The sequence below is a fragment of the Ctenocephalides felis genome, unplaced genomic scaffold (genome assembly GCF_003426905.1).
Source record: "Ctenocephalides felis isolate EL2017-DRISC unplaced genomic scaffold, ASM342690v1 CF-g0.4_SCAFFOLD_03570, whole genome shotgun sequence".
In the NCBI taxonomy this organism is placed as follows: Eukaryota; Metazoa; Arthropoda; class Insecta; order Siphonaptera; family Pulicidae; genus Ctenocephalides; species Ctenocephalides felis.
This window is the reverse complement of record NW_020539724.1, coordinates 14,432,475-14,447,863: the sequence shown is the minus strand read 5'-3', so window position 1 is coordinate 14,447,863 and position 15,389 is coordinate 14,432,475. Positions and strand designations below refer to the sequence as shown.

The 15,389-nt window shown below is 30.7% G+C and overlaps 1 protein-coding gene across 1 annotated transcript; it reads left to right on the top strand.

Moving 5' to 3' along the window:
• Positions 1 to 1,354: 1,354 nt before the first annotated feature.
• On the top strand, positions 1,355 to 4,914 carry LOC113383423. The gene is made up of 9 exons (XM_026621691.1): positions 1,355 to 1,653; positions 2,089 to 2,320; positions 2,489 to 2,738; positions 3,167 to 3,276; positions 3,429 to 3,710; positions 3,839 to 4,060; positions 4,123 to 4,356; positions 4,429 to 4,647; positions 4,729 to 4,914. Exons 1-9 carry the CDS (start codon positions 1,502 to 1,504, stop codon positions 4,912 to 4,914), a joined length of 1,887 nt encoding a protein of 628 aa, XP_026477476.1. The 5' UTR covers positions 1,355 to 1,501.
• Positions 4,915 to 15,389: the final 10,475 nt, after the last annotated feature.

Genomic DNA, 15,389 nt, shown 5'->3' with positions numbered 1-15,389 from the left:
GTGCTGGGGGAGGAGTATCGTTTATATCCCTCGGCAACTTCACGCTCGTAAGGGGTTCAAATTATTGGCACAAAATTTGAAATAAATAATAATGAATTTTATTAATCGGTTATTTGATTATTTGTACGTAAAAAATGATCTCTCCAGCAGCATACGTTCAATCCTGGACAATAATATATAATATTCTCTTTTATCTGTTTTAATTTTTACGTCCAGAAGGTTGGGGGAGGAGTTTTGCTCATATCGGTAGGCAACTTCACGCTCGTATGGGGTTCAAATTATTGGCGCAAAATTTGAAATGGAAAATAATAAATTTTAATAATCGGTTTTTTGTAAGTAAATTCTGCATTAAAATTGTATTATGCATAGATAAAAGAAGAGTATATTATGTTCTGTAATAATACAATAATAACTAGAATATATTAAAAAGTAATATATTATAATAGATATATAAGGGGTTTAAATTATTGGCGCAAAGTTTGAAATGAATAATAATGAATTTTAATAATCGGTTCTTTGACGATAATTTTTGCCTTATAATCGTATTATGTTCTGTAATAATACAATAATAACTAGAATATACTAAAAAGTAATGTATTATAATAGATATATCATCATGGCTCGGCAACTTCGCGCTCGTAAGGTGTTCAAATTATTGGAGCAAAATTTGAAATGAAAAATAATGAATTTTAATAATCGGTTGTTTGAACGCGAATTTTGCATTAAAATTGTATTATGTTCTGAAATAATACAATAACAACTAAAATGTACTAAAAAGTAATATATTATAATAGATATACCATCAAATCGAAATATGCATCAATCACTAAAGAAGAATATATGATATCACAGATATGATATAAGAAATGCACTACCGGTTAAATATATGTACATTACACATAATTTACTGGAATAACGTTCTCTATTTTAACTTATTACTACAAATATTTAGTAAAATATAGTGAACAATACATTATAGTGCTTGTTCAAAGGATCAATCAATGGTTCAAGTCAAAATTCATGCCACTGTACTGGAATGCCTTCTTAGTTCAAATAAGAAAAAATTAGGATGACGAAGAAATAAATACTTAAAGATGATGCATTTGAAAAAAATTCAAAATTGTTCCTTCTTATTCTTAAAAGGAGCTTATAAATATATTTGAGTGCCATAGATCGTGGTAATTTATTAATAATAAAATATAAACAAGGTAACAAAATATATTTAATGCCACTCTAAGTTATCAGTTTCCATTTTGAAATTCCCGCTTATGAGAGCCATCTGCCGCCATGACGCTAAACAGAATTCAAACTAACGTCAAATCCAACGACCGATTTGTGTCTAAACAATTGACAGTTGACATATGACAGTTGCTGTAGTCATTAGTAATCAAAACAAAAACAAAATTAAAAAAATAACCGTTCATTACATCGGCGTACTACAAAATTAACAATGTAATAAATTAAATTATCAGTCAATCATATCAGATTCTCTACCGCATCAATGACAGGAGAGGCGGCAGACTTCAAACATGCAATACAAAACGTAGACGAGGATATTTCGAAATGTGAAGAGTTTTTATGCAAAGTACTAAACGCCAAAGTTAACACACCTTTACAATTTGCAGCTCTACAGAACGCATTGGATAATCACAGGTAATTAGTGCGTTGAAACATTTTTATTTCCACCTTTTGACAACTGTAATGCTGTAATGTGAGTACCAGATATACAAAAATGAACTTGCACTATAGAAGATTTAAATTTACATTTGCCTCAGAAAGAGCCTCTTAGATCTGCCATTTGCCATCAATTAATAATATCACATTCTTATCTGGGTTGGTTTCATAATTTATTTTCCTCGCAGGATTGATATTCAATCAGAAAAAGAATTCATAATCTTGACAGTAAACAACACTATCATCACAATAAGCCAAAAAAGTATTATTTTGTTGCATTAGTTTCCTTAGTAATCATTTCAGATTATATCAATTTGAGCTGAAGATATATTGAAATATTATATAGTTTCTATTTATTTTAATAGTGCATGCTAAATGTTAGTCACTGATTTTTCCTAAATTTATTTACATTAGACTAATGGCTTCCACGAGAGGAATGAATTCAACTACAGTTGCCAGGAATACGAAATCAGCTAAACTCACAACACCACCAGTTAAATTGAGTCGAAACATTGCTCCCAAAAATTTGGAGAATGAATTCAAGAATTTTATTAAGAGTAAAAAGACTGTTGATAAGGTTACTTCTAGAAGTAGAACAACCAGTTGTGGCAGTGAAAAATCTTTGAGACCTATCCCGCTAATTGAGGTTTATATTATTTATATTTATACACCCAAACAGATTCTTGAAAAAAAAATTGGAAAATCTCATAGATTTATCGACATTTACATTGTCATGATAAATTTGAACTTTCGATCAATTAGACATTCTAAATAGTTCACTTATAATTTTATAATATGAAATATTTTTCCCTAGACTGAAGAAGATCACTCGGAAGTTGCAAACTTGCATATGAAGCATGAACTCAAATTAAAAAAGTCATCATCACAAGGCTTACTTTCTAAGCGATCTTGGAGTCAATTGTTATCAGATAATCATAAATCTTCAACACTCAAAGTACAAAAATCTGATATTTTACCTGGAACTTTTAGTCAATTTGATCCCCTAAGAACCTTACACTTTTTGTCAAAAGAATTGCAAAGCAAATTGTATACCATTGCCCCAGGTGAGAAAAAATTATTAATATATGTAAAAAATATAAATTAATTATTATTTATTAATTAATAATATATGTAAAAATATATATTAATTGGATTTGCTTAACAGGATAATAAGCTTACAATTAGACTTTATCCTTAGTTAACATATGATTAGAGATAAATTCTTGGTTGTATGAATAATAATTTAAACTTCAATGGCCCTTGAGATTATAAAAGTCAAGAAAGCATTTCTGAAAAATCATCAAACATTAACTTACTGTTATATGTTTGCTGATTTTAATAGAAATCAATCAGTGATTAATCTAGAAATGCAGGAAAGTTAGTTTTTAATCTTCATCTTTTAAATTTATTTTTACTTATTCTTAAATGTTTGAATACACTATTTGTTGCAAACTTATTAATTATATATTTAAAAAAAATATTTAATTTACAGAAGAATCATCTATCCATCGAATCCTTGTGGAAATACAACATTCATTGCACAGGTTGCCAGTACCCTCAAAATCTGATATTTTATCCGGATCCTCATATTCTGATATAAGCGTAAGGATAGTTATTCTCTCACAATTGGTTTATATTCATAATATAGAAAAATTGACTCAGAAAGCTTTCCAGAATACCTACTATCAATTTGAACTTGAAGTATATCTATTTTCAACTTTCAAATTTAAACTTGACAATATATTTTCCAACAGACAACTGTCCACACCCAATATATACAAAGCAGTCAGACATGCCAGTTTACACAAACATCAGCTTTGGCTGTTGTTCATCAATCCTGCCAAACTGACGAGAGCTTACAAGTTCCAGAAAAAGATGAGGATTTAGAACTTCAATTGATGAAACTTGAATTAACTAATAAAGAACTCACAGAAGAATGTGCATTAGCAAAGAGTGAACGGGATAGAATGGCAGAAACATTGCAATACCATGAGTCTAACAATAATTTATTACTGGCTGAAATAGATGAACTTAAGGTAAACTGAATCATTTTTTATTGGATTAAATTTTTTGCTGTATTTTAAAATGCAATTACTAGTAATATTTATGTATATAATAACAATCAGTAGATTGTCATTTTATAAAACATCAATTTTTTGTCCAGAAGAAGTTAACAGTGAAAGATCAAATTTTACCCAGGACTGAACAAATTATTGAAGAACTGAAAAATAAAAATAAAACCCTGGAAGAAGAAAAGGCAGCACTAATTGCAGGGTACGAAGCAAAACTTTCCATAGCAGATGAAACCTTGGAGTACGTTAAAGATAATAAACGTGCTGAATACTCAAGTTATATGCAATATAAATTAGAACTTGATCAAAAAAATGTAGGTGTTAACTCTGTGGATCTACTATAGTTTATTTTATGAACTGATGATTAATTTTTTAGACTTTGATAAATACAAAGGAAAATCAATTGGATATATTAACTAACGAGCTAGCAAGGGTGCAGTGTATGGTGAGAAATAAAATGTGTGAACCACAAGCTGTTGCTTTGGTACATGAAAGTGAGGACAAAATATCAAAACTTTCAACAAATATTGGTGACATGAAAACAATAACAACAGCTTCTAGTTTATCTACATTACCAGAATCTGCTATGACAAAAAGTCCATCCACAAGGGTAATATAAAAAAATTACATGAAATAATATTAATGTTACTATTAGATTGCTCCAACTTATCCATTATTACAGACAAAATATCTTGATGACTATAAATCAAGAAGTGATATCAATGGTGGATCAACATTTTTATCCAGGAATTATGACTCAAAAAATCGATCTTCTTCTAGAATAATTAAATCACGAAATGAAAGCAGTCACTACAGTTTGAATAAAAGAAACTCTGAGCGAAAATATCGTCCAGGTTCACAAAGAAGTCCTGATTATAGTTTGCGATTGAAAGCAAGCATGGTTTGTTTATCAATACTATATATATATATATATATATATATATAGCTCAATACTAATTGTGTTATTGGGTTCTATTCACAGCGATCCAGTAAAACCATGGATGATTCAATAGAAAGCACGAAATGCAATCATGCCATAGCTGATATTTTCAACAAAATGCGAAGTGATGTAACTGGCTGCAACGTAACTCTTCCTTCACCACCTAGACATCATAAACATTTGCCTGATCTTTCGACATCACAAAGTCAATGGAGTGATTCCATGTGATATTGTTATTTTTATTTCCTCATGTCTTATAACACATTGTTGAATAATGAAAAATGTTTAATTGTAAAAAAAAATTGCTTAATTGAATATTCCTTGTGATCAATCGTGTCTTTTGTTTTTTAAAGAAATAATAATTTTACTGATAAATATATTGGAATCACTTAAAATGTGTACTCAATACATTTTATAATAAGTTAAGGTGTGTTGTAGCTATTTCTAAATAATTTTAAAATGTATATATATATATTTATTCAGTGTACAAATAAGTTTTAGGTGTAACATGTAAATATGAAAACAATTTTTATGTCTCAAATTATGTATGTAAATTTTAGCATTGCTAGTACAACTTTAGATTAATATATTAAATTCTGAAATGTATTGATTTTACTTTTTATTATTTGTTCAAACTTTAATTTTACCTAATTTATTTCTTAGTTATCACATACTTGTTGTATTGGTGAAGTATGGAAATATACTTCAATATAGCATAATAATTTCTATATATTATTCATTCTATACCATAAGGCATAATAATTATAATTATTATGCCTTTTTTACGCTGCAAAAAAAAATTGGAACTGAGGTATATCAACAAAATTATTAATACTATTCTAATAGTATTAATGAGTTATATTATTGTTTTTGCACCTTTTGTTGATATACCTTAGTTCAATTTTTTTGCAGCGAAAACAGTATACCGCCGATATCTCAGAAATAAGTGAAAGTTAAAAATTTTTTTTAACAAGAATATTTAAAAGTAGAGGAAAAAGGTGTATAACTAGCCATCACCTCGATTCTTATGACGTCGCTATCAGGAGATAAACGCCAATGTTTGGAAATATTCCAACTCTGCTAATGAATATTTTTGGCAAAGTACCAGATCAAGGTTATATACAGTGCTATCTCTGTAAAAATGAATTTACGAAATGTATAATTTGCATTGACTGAATAATGTAGCTATTATTTAGTAAAATCTCATTAAAATCAAAAATAATAAGTCTATTTGCCCCTGCTTTTTCCATTTCACCCCGCCTATGGGATAAAAAGAACCAGGTGACAAATTTTTGAACAACAGCGAAAAACGTTTTACGCTTCTTTGGGATGTTAAAAATTGTCTTCCAATAATTAATTTAGTCTAGTAAGATTGGTAGAGACATAGATAAGCAGATGGGTAGAGATTATGCATTTCCACCCTAGTTTTGCATTTTCTAATAAACTTAGATATACTTATGGCAAATGTATGATCTGTGTCATTGCTTGAAAAACGATGTGCTCATTGTAAGAATTGCATTATTATCAGAAATTCTTTGACACATTATCCTGACGTAAATTTCAGCTAGACGTAATCATTTAAGGAATTTACTGCTTTGTCTTGAATCGTCGAGAAAACAAAAGAAAGATTAGGAAACACAATGATGGCACGTAGTAGAATCACAATGGTATGTCTATGTAGCAACATATTCGCGTCGCGGCGCTAATTGGCAGAGATTGGCTCTGTGCATCCTACCAGAAAATTGTATTCCAACAACGAATCAGGGCGATTCCATGATTCCATGATTCCATGATTCCAGCCCCGTATCTCGTATCTCGCGAGCTTCCATTAGAATAAAAACGACATCGAAAAAACCTACAGTCGTTTTACTTCTCCCGACGTTTTTTTCTCCAACCAGCGAGTATTTTTTCCTTAGCTGCGCATTCTTTTTTCTTCTCGAAACTTGTTTTTACTCTTTTTGCCACGATATCGTTTTAGAGATGCACGGGAGTGCAGAACAAAAGAAATCTTTAAGAATGGGTTTTTATTTGTCAATGTCTTTGTTCTTTGGTCGCGGTACAAAATGCCTCGTGCTGAACGCAGATATGACAAAAAATCTATAAAGCCACTTTGAATTTAAACGAACGTTCAACGCTGGCAGTTGGTTTAATGTGAGATGCAGATATTTAAGATAATGTAATATATGCAGGAAATTTCATGGCTGCAAAGCATTGGTGCAGATAGATTTTTTTGAAACTGAAAATTGAAGCCTTGTGCTTGGAACTCACACGTTTTTTTAAAGGGTTATATACAGTTAGGATTTTTTAAAAATCGATTTTTTATTTTATTTTCTGTATGTACATATATCTAAGAATATAAACAGAAAATTTCATATCATCCCAGTGAATATTTTCGAAGTTGGCTCAATCATATGCCAAAAAAGATGAGCATCGCCAGAGATCACCCGAGAAGAAAGAATGGCTTGCAAACACCAGCTCTGGATATTAGAAGTTGCCGAATCGGTGGAGGATCTCTTATTACATGGACCAGGAATAGACTCCGTGTAAGTTGAAAAAAAAAAATGTATTCCATGTAACATGCTTTCCAAACTTAAACTGGTTTTTCTAGAAATTGTGTTTTCAAAGACCAACATGACTCGAAAATGGCTAAACAGATTAGTCTCAAATTTCAACCAAATTGTGTTTATGTAAGAATCCGCCTTTTTGTCAAAAAATATTATTTTGCTTATTCCTTCGATTAATCTAAATATATAATTACTTTAACAAAATCTTTTTGATCTTTTAATTTCAGATGATCTACATCAGAGATAGAAAGGTCACCGCAAAACGTGTTTTTTGAAAGGTGCTCCTGGAGCTCAGCTGCAGCTCTTTCTCAAGTAAATATTTTCACTTGTAATTATTTTTGTTATATATTTAAAAGGTGCCATAATATGTGTATATATATTTGTATTAATATATGTATTAGTTTTCCTAGAAAAAATTGTGGAAAATTCGCTTTCTTCGGCCTTCTAACTGTATATAATAACCCCTTTCGTAGGCTCTTTTCCAACTTATCCAGCTGTACCCTTTATATACAATTTTGGAAGGCATACATAAAGAACTAGTAGGGCGTATGTCATCGTGCATTAAGGCAAATTGCTGGAACTTCCCGTACCGTAACGAAATGTTCGAGGAATACTGAATGTTTTCAAATAGATTATTATTAATATTGTAACATTTACTAATATTTATAAGAATTATATAAATTGAATTGCAAAGTTGAAATTATTTGTTTAAAGTAAATTAGAACTATAATCAGAATTAAAAATTAAATCTGAATTATTTTCGATATACAAAAAGAAATTTTTTTGAAAAAAAAAAAAGTTGAAACAATTTTTTTCCAAAATCAATTATTTTGTTAAGACAAGCAGAAAGTTCTTTGAATCATTTGAATCGGACGCATAGTTTTCTCAAAAACTGCCATTCTTTACATATTTAGCTCCGTATCTTCGAAATGGCTGGGCCTGCCTTTTCCAAAAACTAATAAACACTTCTACCAATCATTACTAATTGAGTGTTTTTTAGAACATTCGAATCGGATGCTCCGTTCTCTCAAAAACTCGATTTCTATTTTCTGCACTCTTTGCTCTTTATCTCCGTAACTGCTGGACCAACCTTTGCCAAAAACTAATCAGCACATCTCCCTATCAATAGGAATCGAATGTTTTTTGAACCATTCAAATCGGTTGATCCGTGCGACGGAAAACGAGGACGAAAAATTGTATTCATACATATACATACACACACACATCCATTTTTTCTGAGGTATGCAAACATGTTCAGAAACCTTCAAAACGTGAAGAGATGTAGAAAAATTTAATTTCGATTTTCGGCCCATTACAATAACTTACCCTACGGGAATAATAAATATCCAATATACACTATTGCGTATCTTATTTCTCCAAATTAAAACTTGTGTAAAGAGGATGTTTTACCATAGGCTGCTCCTCCGGGGGAGAATGATGATATTTACGAAGAAGCGTGACTCCGCTCGTTCCGGCGCTCCGCGTTCTGCTCCTTTTAGGGCTCCGAGAAAATCAATAGAGATGATGGAGTGAGATGTTCCGGGATTAAGTCGGCGAGATTAATGGTGTTCGTAATGACGAATCCATTTGAGGCTCCCGGCCGATGGACCCGCGGCCTCGTTCTTATTTCGGCGGTACCGAGATTTACTCCAAGGGTATTGCAAGTGACTGACTGAAGGCTGGTTAGCACTGATCATTATATCGCAATTAGTCATTCCACGGTGACCGGATTGCCGTTTAGTCTCGACAGTTTATTAATGACAACAAACAGAGCTGTTGTTTACTCGATATATATTATCACCGAGAAGGACCAAGAAATACTTGAAGTCTTTGGAAGAATTTGCTTCTCCTTCAATTTGAGTTGAGTTTGAACAAAAATTGTCAATGATCATGGTTAACTCTGTAAATCTACTATAGTTTATTTTATGAACTGATGAATAATTTTTTAGACTTTTATAAATACGAAGGAAAATCAATTGGATATATTAACTAACGAGCTAGCAAGGGTGCAGTGTATGGTGAGAAATAAAATGTGTGAACCACAAGCTGTAGCATTGGTACATGAAAGTGAGGACAAAGTATCTAAACTTTCAACAAATACTGGTGACATGAAAACAATAACAACAGCTTTTAGTTTATCTACATTACCAGAATAAGATAGAAACATTGAATAATTTGTGATAGTAATATTCTGGTTATATCGAGATAGATACTATATCATCATTTTGAATAGGAAACCTCTGGTTTCAATATAGACTTAGCCAGCTTGATTACAATCAATTTTGATAACAAATTTTCACTTTAGATTATAAATCCACAGAATCTTTCAATGAATTACTGCAATTTGTATTCACATCACTATTACGAATATATCTATTTAATTTTATCAGAAATAGAATGGTCAACCCTTGGGTGGGTTACCTCGTATTAAATTCTTGATTAAGGATCTTTCCATATGTTGTTATTAGTCTATTAGGTCAACTAGTCCATATTTACATTGTGTGTGTTTGTGCAAATTTTCTTAATTTTTATAAAGTGTCTGGAAATGATAGTTCTTTTTTATGATTTATAAATGAGGATGCACCAGTAAATCACGAATCAAGTCCTTAACAGTCAAAAACTTTAAGACTTATCACAGCGCGCTCTGGTATGTGTCAAATCAAATCCTCGACGTTGAAACAGTTCAAGAAGTAATTAGTAAAAGAATTGCATCTCTGTTTGATCAGTTCCATAGTGATGTAAATACTGGAATGCTATCGTTGCTGTCGTTGCTCAAGACAAAATTCTCAAAAAGAAACAACTAGTAGATCTTCTTTAAAGAAGTGGTGTACCCCAATGGAAGACCTTTTACTCAATTTTTTTTAATAATAGAAATGTCAAGTATTTTACCATTTTCACTTCTGATTAAATGCGCGAATTTTTTATGGAACTTTCCAACACACTTTAATGCATTTATTTTTAAAGAGATTCTCAAAGTTGACCGATTTTTTAGCATCCCTTTCTAATGTTCAAAATCCACGATACATCCAAAGACTATTACGTTTCCAGCTTGAAGAGAATTTCAAAAAACTTTATTGGCTGTTGGGTCCAAAGTCCAAACTATCCACCTACAACAAGCTTCTTGTTGACAAAGTCGTCTTAAAACCAATCTGGACTTACGGCCTTTCTCTCTGAGGTAGTGCCAGTCGATCTAATATAAACATCTTACAGCGATCTCAAAACAAGATTCTCAAAAAAATACTGGAGGCTCCCAGGAATGTAGTGAACAAGCTAATTTATCTTGTTTGCTAATTTAGGCTTGTTTATCAAGACTGCATTTGCAGATTTGCTGCAAAATATAAGTCAAGATTGGAGAACCATCCAAATGAAATAGCAAAGGACCTACTTTCTGCGAACACTGTCAAGAGACTAAGAAGATTAGATTCATTAGACTTAGTATAGTTATATATTTAGTATAGTGCTTGTAATTATTCTCACATATTTATATTTATTATCTGCTTGCAATTATTGTCACATATTTATATTTATTATACTAACTTGAAATACGACCAATGGGTAGTATTTTAAAAACTTATTTAATAACTAATCACAACAATTACTGAATGCCTTCTCAGGCAGTTGTAGTTTAGATGAAAAAAAATATCCAAAGACTACAGCATTCGCAATATAATACATAAAAGTGCAATTTAAAACCAGCGTACTTTTACTCCTTATACAATATTGTATCTTATATCAGTAAAAAATGTTAACTGAACCTTTCATAATAGTTTAATATATAGTTGGCCGCTTAAACAGGAAACTTGGCCGTTACATCATCGCGTACGTCTCGCGTCGGGAGATTTAACATCGTTGTACGTGAAAAGACCCTAATAAAATACGAATTCACTTCGCGGCGGAAAAAAAGCTCGCAGCAACTAAATCCCCGTACGAAAGCTCCTTTACGGTCTGCCAAAATGTGCTTACTGATTTTCTTTTTGCAACAATTGCACGCTAGTTTGGCCGAGGAAATATGACATGAGAAATACTCGTATAAATTACAGAAAATAGTATCAGCGTTCTTTTACAACAAATATTGATTTTCATAAATATTTATTCCTAGAAATAGATGTAATCACTTATGATTTATTTTACTTTTTTAAGTTTCGTCTCTACAGAACAACACAGGATTAGTACTTCTTTTATGAATATATATACAGGGTATCCCAGACCTTAACTGTCCTGAAAAAAATTTAAAAAAATCTTACGTTGTTTGGAAATTATGAACTTTTAAGTGCAACCTAGAGCTTTGGTGAAAAAATGTGAATTTTTCGGTAATTATGGATAATTTTTACTAATAATCTTCGTTTAAACTTTAGAACCGTAACCGTAAATAACATTTCTAGGACCACGATCAAATACAGTAATACAAATGTTTTGTAATAACAAATAAATTCAATGAAATATTATACATGTAAATGTAAGAAAAAAGGATAATTGTTGTTGAAAAACAAATAATATTTTCACAATAAACAGTAGAATATGTTATTTAAATAGCTAAATGTTAATTCTTGTTGTTAAGTATATTATTATTACACGATGTTTATTACTGGTAGTCAATGCACAAAAATCGGCCAATTCTCTATGACAAGTGTATTCGTTAATTAGTTAGCGTGTTAATAAATAAATATTTAAATGTATTACATATAAAAAATAATGGATAGTACTGCGCTAGGGCAGGTCGGTGTGCTGAGTCATACTTCAACTTGATTCAGGAAGAAATAGTGTGAGAGATATTCCATTGCCATTTCAGGTCGCCGTGCCCGAAATGGGCTATTTTCATTTAGAAACATTTTTGATCTATATTGTCAAGTAAAGATAAACATTGCTACAGCACGATATCAGGTTATCCAGATCGGGATTCGAACTCACGACCACACTAGTACGTGAGCTTAACCATTACATGATGATACACCCTATATTATATATATATATATATATATATATATATATATAATTATGTACAGTCAACCCTCCTATAACGCGGTACACTGAGAATTACAATAATTTTCATGATCAGTTTTTTTATCACGATCCTTCAATGACTTCCAAGCGTCAGTCGTTTCCTGCGAACATCCTCATGCAGTACTTTCTTTTACTATTTTATTTTCCTCTCATTTCTCGTTTTTCTCAGACTTTTCCGCAAAGCTTTTCATTCGATTTCCAAGTTTTCTCTGTCTCTCATTGGCCACGATCTGGTCGCTCCGGATCCTTATCTCTGCTCCTAGCAGTGTAGGCCGAAGGAAAAGATTAAAAGATTTAATATGAATTGCATAAACGGTAGAGTGGATGAAAACACTGATTTGGTACGCTGATAAACGAATTTGAGAAGTATTTTTAGATGGGTTTTATCCTTGCCATTGAAATAGAAGTAAAGGAATTTTTGGAAAAAGATAACGAGGGAAATTTGTCGTGTTCTCCTGATTTCAATAAGATATAATTACATACATGTTCAGATCCTTATAACTCCTTCTCGACTGCTCGCACCAATCATTTATCGAAGTACAACCAGTTTAGATGCCAGTTTGTCTTATTTGTTACATATTGGTAAGAGCTTGCAACCAAAATTTTAAAGTTTTCCTTGAAAATATAGCAAAAGGTTTAAGACCATACCCAATCAATAAAACCATGTAAAAATCTGGTCTAAATCTGGTTGCAACTAAGATATTTCACCAGCCAATCTCTTTTATACCGAACTAAAATTTTATTACAATATCCAGCAAAAAGACTATAAATCAAGTCAATAAATAAGCTGATATGGTTATCACTTTAAATAAAAACTGATGTCCATTCTGATGCTGCATTTTCTCTCTCAGCTGCATTTCTAAGATTTTTCTCAATTTGCCGGAAGGAGTGGAACAGATCGGAAAGATAAATTCATCAGAAGTCACGAAGAGCAATTCTGTCGACTTAGAAATAGTGAAGTTCTGGTGAATATATATATATATATATATATATATATATATGATGTATTTTTATTATATGGTGCGTGAGAACAAAATCGTTTTTGTTCCAATTTAGAAAATTGATAAATTGAAAATATATTTGATTACTAGTAAATAAAATTGGACGATGAAGTAGTTCAATATAAAATAGGAATTGAGAAAAAATTTCCGATACCTATACATTTATTCTGCTGAATAGTTGATGCTTTTTAGGATATAGTCTTTTTTTCACACTTTTTATTTATTTATTTACTTCTCTAATAAAAAGTTTATGTATTCAACAGAATTTAACTTATATTTTAACAGAATTATGAAGTTTAGATTTTCTTTTTTCAAATCATTCTGAACCTTTTGAAACCAAAATTGGCAAAAGTGTGTTTCAGAGCCAAAATTTGGATGCAGCGATCTTACTACATTAGCTAGACCAAAGAAGGAACTGTGAAACTTTTCTAAAATGTAAATGTGGTCCCAAAATGTGCATATAATACATTTACTAGAGTTAAAACTTTTATGTTATGTATATATGTATATGTGTCACACTAAAGAATAAAGAGTAAGGAATTAATCTCACTTTAAAAGCTCTCTGGAGCATCTAAGATCATGATGCAAAAACTCGGTCTATTAGTAAAAACAGTCGTCGCATTTGAAATGGTGCCAAAAGATAGAATAGTTTTTTTGTAGAAATATAGAATATATATATATATATATATATATATATATTTATATATATATATATAGATATATTATATATGAATATTTCTTTTGCAGCCCAATCGTCGAATTGAAAAAAGATTAAATAGAAACAATTCGATTTTTCGATTAAACGTTCCGACACTTGATGTGTGTCATCAAAATTGTGTAAAAAAATAATATGATATTATATTAATAAACGAGGAATTAAAAGAGCATATATTGCCCTCCTATATTGTATGCGTTCAATAGTGGTGCATTATGAATACTGATCAAGGTTACGCAGCACGTGTGGTATATGTGTGTATATATTTAAAAAAATTAGCAGCCCATTCGTTGAAATAACAAATAATGAAAAAATAATTTAATATATATATATATATATATATATATATATATATATATATATGTTCTTAACTCCCTATATATTTGTATTTTAAACTACATAATGATGACACATACATATATATGTATATAACTAGATTCAAGGAAGAATAGTGTGATAGATTTTCGATTGCCACTTTGACCAAAATGGCTTATTTTCAATTGAAAATGGATATCGCTACAGCACGATAACGGGTTGTTCACGAGAATTGAATTCACGACCCTGTCCACATAAGGCAGTGCGTTTAACCGTTACGCCATGAAACACCCCAATATGTATATATATATATATATATATATATATATATATATATATTCATATATATATATATATATGAGTTTATGTATATATTCATATATAGTTCTCTGGGTAATAAATTTCTGCTTCGCTTGTAATAAATCCGAGCGTTACAGAATCCGTCCTTTGTTCGCTTGCATTATATACATTATATTGTAATAATAATAATCTAAAAGTTTAAATACATTTTCCTAGCGCGAACAATTGCACTTGTATGGTGAACTCTTGTAATTAGTTTTAATGAGAGTACAGGTAACTTTTCAGGCTCTATATATGGAATATCTGTTTACTATATAAGGTGAAATAGTTGCAAGTACCATTAATTCATTTACTGTAAACTTTGGCACTTGGATCGTATCTTCTTTATGAAGCACCAGAATAAGTTGAAGAACACAGATAGTACTTAGTTAAGTTGTGAGATTATTCACTTCAGACTAACTATTTTTCGAGACTGTTTTCGTTATAAATTGAGACAAACATCTGGATTTTTATTCTAGTACTTCTATTCTATTGGGTACAGCTAGTTCCCAAGTTTTTTATAGAAAACTTTGGCAAATGTGTCATTTTTAACAGTTCTAGAAATTGTGTTTACGGTGACAAACCCAAGTTTAAATTTAAAAAGGCACACAAGGTAGATTGAAGTAAAACTTATTTGCTACTGTACAAGATGGCATTTAAGTGAAAATTAATACATCATATAACAATTTTCAATAATGTTTATTAGTAATATGGTAACACTCGTGATGCACACATTTATTAGTGTCAACCATATATACACATTTATAT